This window comes from Tenrec ecaudatus, chromosome 13, assembly GCF_050624435.1.
Source record: "Tenrec ecaudatus isolate mTenEca1 chromosome 13, mTenEca1.hap1, whole genome shotgun sequence".
Taxonomy (NCBI): Eukaryota; Metazoa; Chordata; class Mammalia; order Afrosoricida; family Tenrecidae; genus Tenrec; species Tenrec ecaudatus.
Window position 1 is genome coordinate 29,199,858 of NC_134542.1, and position 14,558 is coordinate 29,214,415.

Below are 14,558 nucleotides of genomic sequence, written 5' to 3' on the forward strand. Positions count from 1 at the left end.
CTCTTTTATATGCTTTTGTTTGGGGATCGCAAGGAGATTTTGAAGTTCACCCATTTATAGAATCAGTTTCCATATTCTACATTCTTCTGCATTTCGGTTTTTGTTTTTGTAACAAGGATTCATTCATGTATGAATTAGGCTCCATAGGTATTTAGGAAAAGGAGAAAATATCATTGCACGTGTAAGGCTTTAAACAAGACTCACTTAGCTAATTCCCTCACCTTAAAAATCTGCTGCGCTCCCTCCTCCATGCGGGGCCAGACCTGATAGCGGAACCTCCAGAGCGTGTGGAACTTGAGGACGGCGTTCAGCCTCTGCCCAGTCTCTGGGTGGTGGAACTCGGAACTCAGCATGTCGGACACGGCCTCGGGGACCTTCACCGCGCACAGCAGGAACATGGCGGCTAGAAGCAGTCAACAGTTCATCACCGAGTCATCTCGAAATTCTGCTTGTTTCCCCGGGGGACGAGGAGCAGGGAGGACCACGCCTAGCTCTTGAGAGTTACTCCAGCGAATGGAGCCAGACCCCCAGCACTGGGTGAAGTCAGCCTGTTGCGACCAGTGGAAACCAAACTTTGTCCTTGGGCCTTCAATGATCTCTTATGGGATGGTGTCATGACGGTCGGTGCCACCCAGTATAGGACCCGTGGGTCCTCTCTCACCAGACCATACAGAACCCGTAGTCTAAGCAACTTTCATCACGGAACAAGATGAGATCAATATCACTGGAAATTGTCGAAGTGCAGTATTTCTTAGGTTATATACGTACCAACAACAAAAGTGGGTCGTACCATCTTTCAACATTGAATTCTGACATTATTAGCTTTACGGGTAATTAGCACCCTGTTTTGATTTTTCTCCTTTCCTTTAATTACGACTCCATTCTCCAAAAAGGTATTGGCATAAATTCGCAAACGCTGATTACCGCAAGCTTGAAGCCGAAAGGCCAGAACATCTGACAAAATCAGCGATTCTCAGAACGTCGCAGCAATGAAAACAGTTTGTGCTTCTAGTGCGTGCAGACAGAAACATGCGACTCTAAGTGTGATTGTAATTAGGTAATAAAGACAGCTCTGACCAGATCGATTTGGGAGGCTGAAAAAGTTAATTAGTGTGGAGGTTTAGCCTTGTGGGCACATTGATAGAGGTCGGCTGAGCGTCCGCAGATCAGCTTATCCACAATGCTAAGACTCCACGCTAATTAATATGTAAGCTGAGGTTAGGAGCCTGGGTGGAGTGGTTGGTTACGTGTTGGGCTGCTAACTGAAAGGTCAGCAGTTTGAAACCACCGGCCCCTCTGTGGGGGACAGATGAAGTATTCTACTCCTGTAGGATTATAGCCTTGGAAACACACAGAGGCAGGTCTAATCTGTCCTACAGGGTTGCTAAGAGTCAGAATTAGCTTTATGGGAGTCAGGTTTTTGCTTGCTTCTTAGTAAACGGAATTTATGGGAGAAATGATTTTGTTGTTATACTAACTATGGGAATATTTCTATTAAAAATACATTTCTGCCAAAACAGGACACAGAAGTGTCACAGACACTTATTTTGATTTGTCCTCGGTGGGCCCTGTGGTGATGCCACCGCTGGTGTGAGGGAACGATGACATTCCAGTAGAAACACTTACTCCGATAAAGCAGGGTGTGGTCCTCAGTGAGAGGCAAGTACCAGAGGAAGGAACGGACCAAGGGCAAAGTGCTTGCGGAAACATCCTTTCAGCAAACGACTAGGGCCATCTCAGGGCAGTACATAAACATGTTCATTACAAATGGCTTCAGGCATATTGCTTGTGTGAAAAATAAAATCCATACTACGGACTCTGGAATGACTCTTCCAATCTTCTCAGAGAAAGAAGAGATTGTGAGCCCCAAGAAGATTTCATGGATCATAAAAGTCAGGGGCTTTGCCAAGGTCAGAAACAAATGAGGAATGAGGTCCATTATAAAGAAATCTACTCAGTAGCATGCACAGAAGAGTTAGTAACTATTATAGGAACATAACTGAAAATCCCTCTTGTACTCTTTCCCCAGAACCTCCCACCATGCTCAGGCCGCTGTGTAGGAGAACTGTGTTTGAGTCCAAGTCTGCTACGTGATCATGGGCAAAAAGCCTCATCAATTCTTTTCGCTTCAGTGGGAAAATATCAAGTACAAGTGATAATGATGTGAAAGGTCTCCGTGTTGTTAGAATAAAATAAATAACATAGCACACATGGAGGCAAGGTGGTGCCCTGGGAAGGGGCTGTGAAGCGAACTTGCAGCAGTCAGAGGGCTGGGTTTGCGCTCCCGCTTTCTCTGCTCATTTGGAGCTGTGCGAACTTGGATCCACTGTTTTTTTCACTCTCTGATTCACAGTTAGTCCATCACTAGAACTGGGTGCTATGAGGATGAGGTAAGATAATGCGTGTGGCATAGTTCTATAACAAACACTAGCTATGGTGACTGGTAGCCCTTCATAGCCTAATGGGTTCTGTGTTGAACGGCAAACCATAAGGTCAGCAGTTCAACATCACCAACCACTCTAAGGAAGAATGAGGCAACTCAGTCTTGGCACCTCACAGGGGAAGTTCTACCTCGCCCACAGGGCCACTCGGATTTAGAATCATCTTGTTGGCAGTGAGAGTTTGAGCATAACGTGATCTTTTTCTTTCTTTCTTTAAAAAATCATTTTATTGTGGGCTCATACAACTCTTATCAAAATCCATCCATCCATCCACCCATCCATCCATCCATTCATGTGTCAAACACATTTGTACATTTGTTGCCATCATCATTCTCAAAACATTTGCTTTCTACTTGAGCCCTTGATATCAGCTAATTTTTTCCCCTCTAACCCCCAACCCTCCCTTCCTCACGAACCCTTGATAATTTATAAATTATTATTTTTTCATGTCTTACACTGTCCAATGTCTCCCTTCACCCATTTTTCTGTTGTCTGTCTCCCTGGGAGGGGATTATATGTAGATCATTGTGATCGGTTTCCCCTTTCTCCCCCACCTTCCCCTTCCCCTCCTGGTATCACTACTCTCATTTTTGGTCCTGAGGGGTTTATCTGTCCTGGATTCCCTGTATTTCCAGCTCTTATCTGTACCAGCGTACATCCTCTGGTCTAGAAGAATTTGTAAGGTAGATTTGGGGGTCATCTTTTTTTTTCTTTACTTAGCCTTTTGCTTAAATCTATAAACTTTCTCCTTCCTTTACTTTTCTTTAAAGTATACTCGACCCAACCTGAGTTTTGAAACTTGAGAGCAAGGTAATTGGGAGTTCTATTTCAATCACTTTATTGAGATAGTTTTCTTGTAATGTGCACTAGCTTAGCAGACTCAATGCTATATTTATAGTTATCTATCTCCTGATGTCCCCCCCCCCCAGACACTTATAGAACTCTCTCTGTGAGCGCTAGTCTCCCTTTCTTCCATGGCCTGAGATTATTTAAATCCTTCTACTTTCTTGATCCATTTCCTGGGTCTTCTGTGGGTTTCCTCCTCTTGTCTCTCCTGAAGGTAGAGGAGGTCAGTGGCTGAGAGCTTCCCTCTGCACTTTTCTCTCTGCGGGGTCTCCCCCGAGAGGCCCCATCCCTTGCATGGTTTTAGCTGCCCCATACATCAGACTGTCCTTCAAGTTTAAGTTTTTTTTTCTAGCTTTGCCCTTTTTCATTAGCCCCAGTGCCGCCATCGACTATACGCCACCTCTTCATCTAAAACTCACTACCTCTAAAAGCAACTGAAAGCACTGCTTGCTGCCATGTCAAACTTGGTAACAATTCACGCTGCACACAACATTTGCTTTGGCTCCATACTCGTCTCCTGGCCTGGCACAAAGTCCACCCTTCTAAGCCTGCTAGTCAAAGGCTGTGACCGACAGTCTGAAACCCTAAGTAAGACACATGGCTAACGAGGTGACTCTGACACATAGCCACCCTGGAGGATAGAGGGGACAGAGGGAGTGGCTGTGGGTTCAAACTGCTGACGGACCTTGCATTTAGAATCACCATCACCTGCCACAGGGAGCAAGCGGAATGAATTCTCTTCTCTCTTCTTTGGACCCTTGGAGCAGTTACGGCAGTGGGGACATGAGTGGGACACAGGGGGTCCTTCCTTACCTGCCGCCCCTGCCATGTGCTCATCCATGCTGAGCAGAAGCTCCCAGGCAGCCGGCTGGATGTCTCCGTACATCTCCTCCGTCAGAATGGGCGCGGCCTTGATTAACAGAGATAAGGGCGCAGGCGACAGGCTCATTACCTGGAAAGGATGGAAATCATGTTTTATAAGCTTCGGAGGCACCGACTGCCATACTCTTCTGGAAATGGGAGACCCACTCTCCTGGCCTTCCCCTCCCCTCCCTTTGTGTTCTTAAAATACTGTTTAAAAGAGGAATATATTGAATTGGTCTGGTGGATAGTAAGTTTCATGCTTTCTTAGATTTTACATATTTAAGAGGAAAATCGGTAATTTTATAAATGCTTTCAATACAAAGACTGCTTTACAACTGTGCAAAGAACAAACTAGAGAGACTAAGTAGAAGTCAATGAGAAAAAAAAGACAAATGCTTCTTTTTGTTAAAATCCCAGTGGACTTTCAAAGCATCTGAGTTTTCTTCTTTTTAGGAGTTGATTGCCTTTGAAAAATATAAGCAAGGCACTAATTTACTAAGGAATTCCATCTAGAAAGTTATTTTCTAAGCCAGTGGGAACTTGGAAGGCATTGTCTCTTGGAAATAACATTATACAGTGTGATTATTGCCCCAGACCAGTCCACAAAATCCCTTTTAATCTATTTCAGATAACTTAAGTGATAAAAGTAGGTTGTAGACAAGTCTACATCTTAACTACCATTTTAAAGACCAGAAAGATTTTTATTGCTGAAGAAATGGATTATGATATAGGTTGTAACAATAATGTAGTCATGTGCTCAGGACTGCATAAGTATGTAGACGTACTATCTAATTTAATCCAAGCAATAATCTTATGAGATTGCTTCTATGGTTAAAACCCCCATTTTATAAATAAGCAAATAAGACAGAGAGGGATTTAGTCACTTGCTCAGGGTCCCAGAGGCAGACCAGAAGTAGCAAACGAACACAGACCATTTCATTCCCAGCCTGTGAGTGTCCCCACCTCACACTGAGAAAGGAACGCTGCAGCAAGGAGACACACAGTTCCAGCCAAGCCCCAGACCTGGTCCCTGGGAAGCTTGCAGTTTAGCAAGAAGGAATCTTTTTCTGGCTCCCTTGGTGGGACTCCTGCCCATCAACTAAAGGGGCCTTATGCCAACACTGTAGCAGTTGACATGGTAGGTCCAACCATTAGTAAACATTAGTAAACAGGGACCCCTCTGTGATAACGCTGCATGGATGTTGCTGGTCCAGGTGTCAATACCTGGAGTCTGATGTACTTCAGCATTCCAGAATCCTTTTTCCCTTCCAGGTTGGCATCAGAAACCCTCTTTTTCAGAGAGGGTGTCCTCAGGCATGACTTATCCGAGCACTGAAAAGAACACGACATAAACGATGGAGGGTGTTTTACTTTTTTAAAATCTGAGAGTGCTACGTTTCCCCAACCCACCCCCACCCCCAATCTCTGAACAACCTTTAGTTCCATATTTTATAAAAGCTCATTTTGTAAAGAAGGGGAGTTCAGAGGTACTTAGTAGCAAACTCCTCTTCTACCATGGAAGAACTTAGGGTCCAGACAAATGCAATAACTTGACCAAATCACATCATTAGTGACCCAATAGATCCATTGACTTTCATTTCAAGGCTAATCCTATCCCATGAAATTGTTTTTATTGGAAGGAGGCATGGTAGCCCAGTGGGTTATGTGTGGGGCTGCTACCTCCAGGTCAGCAGGCCAAACCCATCAGTCACTCCTGAGCTGAAAGATGAGGCTGCTTGCTCCTAGAAAGCTTTCGTCTTGGAAACTCAAAGGAGGGAGTTCTACGCTGTCCTTGTATAAGGTCACTATGAACTGGAGTTGGCTTGACGGCAACAAAGTTGGGCTTTGTCACCAGTTGGACCGCTTGGTCATAGAAAGAACGAGAAGATTTCATGGAGGAGTGCTGGAAAGGAAAGCGTAAAGGTCAGGGATTTCCCAGAAAGTCCAGGTTCTTAGCACCCGTCATCTCAGCCTGCCCTGTGCAGCCTTCTTTCCAAACCTCCCTCGGCTGTCTAGAAGAGGCAGCACACATTCCTTCAAGTTGGTCCCTCAACGAGAGGGCCCGCAATTAGCTGAGCTCATCCGCATGGGCACAGTCAAGTTTCCTTCTTTGCCTTCTGGGATGCCCGGGACGCGTACACACAGCAGCCGGGCAGAACGACTGGCTCCCGAAGCCACAGGCCCTTGTTTACTTATCCCCAGGCCCGATCCCTCCTATTTCTGTCCTCCAGGCGGAGCCAAGAGGGACCGCTGCTCCCTGTGCAGAAGAAATGCTCCCTTGTTTCCCCAGGGCCACATCAATGAGATGGCTTCTCCCCTTATGCCAAGAGGAAAAACTGAATTCCGTAAGCAATTTTTAAACAGAGCTTCATAGTGTTATAGATGGAGACCATGGGAGGGGAGGGAGGTGGTGGAGGTGGGGTGGAGAGGCAAATGCAAAATAAAAAAGCACATCCCATGCATGTTCCAAGAAAGTATTTCAAAACTCCTTCCAGCCAACCAAAAGTAAGTAAATAAAGCAGAAGGCCTGCGACAAAGCATCTGTTATGAGTGTTCTGCGACCGGGATGGAATCGACGTTTCACCGAGCCGACTTGCACCCGAGTGGATGTGTGCTGTTTAAAGACAGGGACATGGACATGTGTACTTGAGAATGTACACCATCAGGGGAGAGTAATCTTGTATTGCTTCTATCTGTAAATGCAGAAGCATGATCGAGAATGTTTATATTGAGCATTAGCCAGCTGAATCAGGTTAGATGATTCCGAATTTGTTGGCAACATCTAAGGCACTATTGGCAGGAGCCAGTGGACCATGTGCCTCTGCTGGCCATCAGGTGTTGACCTTGGCTGTGTCAATGTCTTTGAGCCTGTTTGATCTGGAGCTTGTTGGTCTGGACGTCCACAATGAACACATCTTTAATCTTCTTCATGGCAGATGCCGTGGTCCAGGGGAACTTGATGACATCGTGGTCCAGCTAATTTCTCCTGGGGGCGCTCTTCTGAGGGTATTAGCTTCAGGGTCTTGGGCCACCAGAAGATGGGTGATGTGTGCATCTTCTTTTTTGTGGCTGTGGATACCTTTCAGCACTGTCTTCTTGACCTTTAATGCCTTTGTTTTGGCTTCTGTTTGGGAAGGGGCAGGAGCTTCCTTCTTTGCCTTCAGCACCATCTTTGTATAAAGGCTATTTTACATACTTTAAAAACTGCCTTCAAATACTATATAGCAATCATTTCCCATATAAATGCAAAAGTGTATCTGTCTTCCCTTTTAGAAGAGTCAGCTGATTAAAAAATGACTGCTCTGTACTTTTATTCTTTCTGCTTCTAAGACAATATGTGCACATGGCAAAATATCTGAAAATACCGAAAAACTCTAAAGAACACAACAGAAATCCTTGAACACCTGCTCCTCATGTATTCTTGATCTCTGATATTTCACACTTCCAAATTGGTTGAATTCACATGTTGGGCTGCGGCTGGGTACAGGGTGCCCTCCTTGGGCCACCCTGAACCATGTACACACTGCAAGGTCTTAAGGGACGTACGAGTGATGGTCGCCAACTGACTCTGGGATGCCTTCTCCTGTTTGCCCAAGACATCTCCATCTCTGTGCAGCCATGGAGGGCTTAGGGCGACATGGGTTGGGGGAAGCTGGCTGCAGTGAGATATATGTAAATAGACAATGGTCGTTTATAAAATCCTCTCCATACACTCACAGAATCTACAGTGAGGCTCGGAGCACTGAAATGGCGATTGGCAGACTGATGAACTGATTAGCATCAGATGGGGGACAAAATGTACTTGCTGCCAGACATTCTGCCACAAAAATAAATTACCAATGAAACGGTGGTGAAATGTCAGTTGCTTGTAAGACTGGACTCTAATGAAAACCACTGCTTTTATTCTTGATTTATTGCCCCCTCTCTTTTCTTTCTGGCTCTGTACATGTGGACTTAGCTCATTTATGGGGCCTGAGTCTCAACAGGCAAGAGGAGCGGAAAAAGAACTGGAACAGGAGGCTGGCTTTCGGAGATCAGGTATGTGTCATAGAAGACCGTGCACCCATTCAGTCTGCACCCGAAGGGCTAACTGCAGGTGTGTGATGAGTGTTTCTTGTTGTATGTATCTGCCACACACAGAGCCAGCCCCTGACCAATGGCCACCTTCTACACAAGAGAAGGACATGCATTCAGCCCTGCGGCCTCCCCTCGATCAGGGATGCAATGGACCAGTGTGGTCCACGGGGGCTTCACTGGCTGCTTTTTCCAGGTCCATACCACACCTTTCTTCCAGTTCATTTACGTCTGGAAGCTCTGCTGAAAGTGCTTCAGCAGCATAGCCACCCGCAGGCCACCAGGGAGAGATGGGTGGCTGCTGTGAGGAGGTAGAGTAGGTCTTCACAGAGAAGGTAAGAAGTTCACTGTTCAGAAGAGGAGGTGTGCCTTTGCCTTCCTTTGCACTTCCCTTTCAGAAACGGAAGCAACAGCAGGCAGCTTCAGGCCAGTTGTCTGGTTGGGCTACAGGTGAAACACTCGACAACTCTATGAACCCCTCTGGCGTCACAGCCTCCCTCTTGAACACAGTAAGTACTGTTCCTCTCCTGTGAGTGAGCTGCTGTTAGGTATCACACAGGATACGAACTCGGTGAGTCTGCTTCCTTTGTCACGGAGTTTCTACTTAGGCGAATGGAGATAAACAGGATCCAAATAGCCCCATTCTTTATCCAGGATGACCTTAACACCTCTCCATCCTTCTCATTGAACACAGCATAACAAATCCTCACCGCACATCTGGCTTCTACCTGTCTGTACAGCTTTATCACGCACCACCATCCTCTGTGCACAAGCAAGCCAGGTTCTTTCACCACATCCACCTCTTCTCTCTGGTTGGAAAATTCTATATCCACCCCCAACTGATGCATGCTTTGATTCAGATGGATCCATCACATCCCTGGAGGGGTGGTCTGGATTTCTCTTGACAAGTTCAAAACCCCACACATAAGCTCTTTCAGCACACGGTGCCTCCCTGCCTTGTGCTCGTGACCACTGCCATGGGGCAGCAGTGTGGGAGGTTCACTTGAGCGATGGCTGGGTCTCTAACTATACTATGTGCGTCAGATGAGAGCAGGCTCCTTGTCTGTTTTGCCCATTATTTTCCCCAATCTCTGGCCTGGTCTCAGCATATTACACACTCCAAAAGCTCCTGGATGGATGAAGAAATGAATCCCTGAATGAAGACTAACAGGAACACAAGTCAAATACCACCGTCATCTAGAGGAAGAGCAGAAGCATTTATTTGGCACCCATGGTATGTCTTGTGTTTGACACCAGGAAGAAACCGTTTCAGAGAATAGATGTCATTTGAGTTGGATCTTGAAGGACATTTGGGTTTGGCCAGGTACAGATTGGAGGCGAATTTGTGGTTTGACCAAAGGTAAGATGATAGGAAATTATGAGTGGATATGCAGAACAATGCAGCATGATTAAGGCTGGTGTATTTCTAAAACTCTCAGAATAATATAAAGGAATAGTTCACCTACATGGGAATAGGATTTCCTTGACTGTGTCAGGTCATTTATGTTTGGCATATGAGATAGTTTATTGTGCCAGCCTGGCCGATAAACACAAGTGGGATTAATTGAAGGGCAGAGAGATAAATTGAAGGCTGTGAGCCTCACCTTTCTTGTCTCTCGCTCTTTAATCATCGGACCAATGTGCAACTGCCTTGCTTGTTCTGTGCCTAGCCTGTGGACTGTGTGTAAGTTGAGGTCCCTTTAAGACCACACAATTGAAATTTACATCTCTGGAGCTGGGGACTGACAGTTGGTGACCTGGCTGATGGCTGGTGACTGCCTTGCTGTTTGCTGCCTGTGCTGGTATAGCCTAGCTCTCTCTCTCTACAGAGGACTACCTGGCGACTCTCAAGACTTGAAGGACTGCTAGTGTCTCACAACTCTCTCACGGGAGTGAGTCACACTGAACCATTTGGACAGCTTTATAACTTAACTATTCATTTATTGTGTTATTATCTATCTGTTTATAATTTAACTGTTCATTTCTTGTGATATATATATATTATATATATACTATATATACATATATAAACTTATCAGCAATCTGGTTTTATCTCTCTAGAGAACCCTGTCTAACACAGCATACCAAATGACCACACTTTAGTGATTGAAAATGCTGGTTTTATCCAGTGGTCTGGGAAGCCTGCCATCTAAAACAGGTCAATAGAGTTGTGCTCTTTGGACAGCTCCAGGGACACCTGCTCACTTTCCTTTCCAGTTTCCACAGGCTGTCTGCGTCACTCCAGCCTCTACTATCTGCTTGTCACATCTCCTTCTCTGCCTGCAGCTCCCTGCTTCCCCTCCTCACGGGAAACAACATGTGTGTGCTAACATTAGGCCTGGCCAGATGATCCAGAACATGCGTACTATTTCAAGATCCTTAATTTAATCACATCGAAAGAGTCCCTTCTGCAGCATGAGATAACAGAGCCACAGGTTCTGAGGATCACAACATGACACAACGCCTTTTGAGCAGGGCATTGTTTCTCAGCACCACTCCTATGAGGTCCTATGGATTTGTAAAGACAAACATACACGCAGGGCAGGGCACATGGAAGTCGTGGCCTGTGTCCATCTCACGCGCATCTCGCATTTGTTGAGAACCACGCAGAACTGTAACTGTGTTTCTACAACTGCAATTCCCCCAGACTTTTCTTTCCAAGGACAAGATGGGTAGGACTGGGGTGATGCCCAGAGTTGGCGAGCTCACCTCTTTCTGCTTCTTGCCCAGCAGAGCCATGCTGTTGGTGGCATTGTTCTCCCGGAGAGAGTCCACGGTGTCGCCGTACAGCAGCTTGATGGCCCTGACCAGCCGCGCACAAGAGCGACTGTGGTGCAGGTAGCAGTGTGGGTGGCAGTAGTCCACGTGGGTACAGATGAAGCTTTGCTGATTGCACAGCAAGATCATGACCTAGAGCAGGAACATCACTGAAAGTCAACCAGGTAACCAGCACACAGACTGTGAGCACTTCTGTCAGGTGGAAGACAGCAAGTCAGACTGCACCTCTCCGCGATGGATCGGATTCAGTAAGACCATGGTGCTTCAGTAAGAAGAAAGAGGGACAAGCCTTTACACATAGGCTCCTCTCTCTCTCTCTCTCTCTGAAAGAATACTTGATAAAAGGATCTCTTTGAAAAGTTAACTGATTATCAGGAACAGAAAACAAGTATGGTGGCATATGGGGTTTGCAAATCTTTCAAATGGAGATTCTGAACTTGAAAAGCACCTTTCCCCATGGCCTATGCTGTAGAAGGAGCCAGATGGAAGAACAGACTGGATTCGGTCCCAGAGGATCAGGTTGACCTTCAGCAGCCATGGTATGCCTTTATGTCCTGCCCACTTAGATGGGACTTGAAAATGTTGTGCATCTTCCACTCTGAGCCCTACTGTAGAGTATTGTTTTTTTCTCTTTACAATTTGAATTGTTTTCTTTGTCTCTTAATCTACTCTAACCTTTTACATATAAGTTATTCTGTCTCAAATCCTCACAATGCTTAGATGTTCCTTGAAATTCCAGAGGGAAATTCTGTTCATTTGAAAGGCACCTCCTCATGCTACCGTCCTAAAAAGGCAGCGCATACACAGAGTCCGTGACTCGTCAAATATGCACAATCATGTTCTTAATGTCTCCATTCTTCCTAAAACCGGTTCATAGTCCCACGACTAACCTGTGTGAGGATCTGTGAGATCAGATGGAGAACACAAAGCAAGCCAACATGGGAAAGGCAATGTAAAAGACAAACCACCCGTCAGGCAGAGTGACAACATATTTCCTTAGGACAGTGAGGTCTTGCTTACTCCAAGACAATACAAGAAGCAACAATCAACCCCTTTCAAGGCTAACCACCAAGGCCTTATAGGCTTTACAGGTTCTTAAAAATACACGTGCCATTTGAGCAGAATGTCCAGACCTCTCCCAAGATCCACTGAAGATTACAGATATTCCTGCTTATCCTGGTGTGAGGCAGGACATATTTTAGAATTATACGGATTCCCTTGTTCTCAAAACTGGCTGATCAAGGAAGCCACTAAAGGACAAGTTAACTATATTGCACAAGCAACTATATTACGAGGATTTGACTCAGGAAATTCTGACCCAGTAATTCTTGGGGTGGGAATGGAGATGACCTAGAAATCTTTAATCTTAAAACATTGCCCAGGGATTTGGTAGACATATCTCTAAGAGGGTCTAGTATTTTTGCCCTTTGTCCATTGACCATAGGCTGCCGAGTAAGTTGTTTTTAATAAATAGCAGATGGCAAAGGTGATGGGTCATCAATTTCATGAAGAGGCTGCCTAAGAGAGTGATGTCTGTCATGCTAACAAACCCTTGCTGATGAAGCATGGCATGCCATCACGTTGGAGGGCCTGCATGGCAAGCACAGGAAGGTGACATCTGGCCAGCAGCCAGTAGGAACTGAGATCCCCAGTTCAACACCCTGGAAGAGCTTCCCTACTTTCAGCAACCCCGTACACTGGAAGCAAATTTTTCCCAAGTTCAAGATAAAGGTTTTTCATACCCAAAGAGATAGACTTGATGATACTCTGGGAAATGAGAGGAAGGGAGGGTCAGGAGAACAGTGTGCTTCAGGACAGACAGGTGAAGGGGAAGACCATTTTCCACTGGTGGGAGAAGAGGGAAAAAGTGTGTGTGTGTGTGTGTGTGTGTGTATGTGGGGGGGGGTGTCAGGGAAAGTTACTGAGAGGATTGATAAGATACTTAAATTTTGAGTGCAAAAATGATGGTCTGAAACCCTTACCCGACTCACAATAAAAAGTTGGGGAAAAAAAGATCTCCCACAGCTAAGCCTTTAGATGAGTCCCTAGACCTAGCTGATACCATGATGGCAAACTTGTGAGAGACCCAGAAACAGGACCCGACTAAGTCATGCCCTGATTCCTGACCCTAAGAAATCGCCAAATGATACATGTGTGTTGTTGACACAAGTCGAGTGTGTGGTGACTTGTTACACAGCAACAGAGACCTCATACAAGGTGACTTCAAAACTGTTTTAATTTCATTAGGCAGTCAGGACATCGAGAGTGGGAGGGGGAGAGAGGAGACATTGAGGTGCGCACAGTGTGAGGTTGTGCACTGCCCCACTCCTCCTGAGGCATTTGCCACTCCTTCGGTGTAAGAGGACAGAAAGTCAGACCGAACTTCTTTCTTATGGACTTGAAAATAACAGTCCCGCATTGACAAAGGAGGGGGGAATGGAGTGGACAAGAACCCAAAGAGAAGGAAGGCTTTGTGAGGCTGTGATTGTTACATAACCTGGTGTCAACTTCAGACTATTAAGAGTGAAGGGGTGGAGTTTAGCCTGTCAATCAGGTGGCAGCTTGATGACCTCCTTTGGAGATGCCATGGGGATAAATAGCCCACTGGAGGACAGACCCACACTCTGCTTCGTCTTCCTGTTGACAAGACACATGGAGCTACACTGATGGAACCAGAGCTCTGGAGCTGGAGGAGCCACATAGAGACACACCAGCGCTGAGCTGCTGCCACTACCACTGGATCCACACTCAGAATCACTGCATGTGTTGCGTGAGTCTGAAGACGAATTTATAGATTGGTATTGGACATATGGGCTAATATCAGACTTAAGGACTTGAACTGGGATATTTTCTTAATATATAATTGCTCTTTTATAAAAATCTATTTCTTGTATACATATGAGTATCTATGAATTTGTTTCTCTAGTCTACCCAGATTAACACAGAGGCCAAACTGACATGGGGGGACTATTGGCCTTCTAGACATTTGCTAATTGGGTGGCACAGGACAAGATCTAAGAAGCCAAATAGAAACTGGATGGCAGAAGAGTGTAGATTTCATTGTTCTGGAGAAATGAAAACAAGAGTTTCTAGATCATCAAGAACGAAGGACTCTATGGACACCTAATGGCACAGTGACAATGCATTGGGCTGCGATCCCAAAGGTCAGCAGTTTGAAACCACCATGGGAGAAAGACAGGGCTGTTCCATGGGAGAAAGACAGGGCTTTCTATCCTCATTAAGAGCTACAGTCTCATAAACTCACAAGGGCAGTTCTACCCTGTTCTATAGGGTCACTGTGAGTTGGCATTGACTTGATGACAGTGAGTTGGGGTTGGTTGGAGGATAAACCCTAGACTCTCCCTGGAACTCTGGAAGACGTCACTCTAGAGGTTCTGAGTGTAAGACACCAGGAATAATCTAACTTCCAAAGCAGCCTAATTCTTGCTTGGATTGCAATAATCTTCCAGGGGATAAGGCGAATCTTCTTCAGAGGGCGATAACATCACCTGTCACTGCCCCACCTTTCACCCACCATGGTGAGGCGTGAACAAA

At 45.7% G+C, this 14,558-nt stretch overlaps 1 protein-coding gene across 3 annotated transcripts in view; it reads right to left on the bottom strand.

The window, feature by feature from the left end:
- Positions 1 to 14,558, bottom strand: part of UNC80 (unc-80 subunit of NALCN channel complex) — a 249,347-nt gene that overhangs the window by 85,572 nt on the left and 149,217 nt on the right. For all 3 annotated transcript variants that reach the window (XM_075529392.1, XM_075529390.1, XM_075529391.1), the window contains 4 exons: positions 10,935 to 11,135; positions 5,376 to 5,483; positions 4,101 to 4,239; positions 222 to 403 (listed from right to left, as the gene is read on the bottom strand). In XM_075529392.1, the coding sequence (XP_075385507.1) occupies positions 222 to 403; positions 4,101 to 4,239; positions 5,376 to 5,483; positions 10,935 to 11,135 (630 nt within the window). The remainder of the gene's footprint in view (positions 1 to 221; positions 404 to 4,100; positions 4,240 to 5,375; positions 5,484 to 10,934; positions 11,136 to 14,558) is intronic.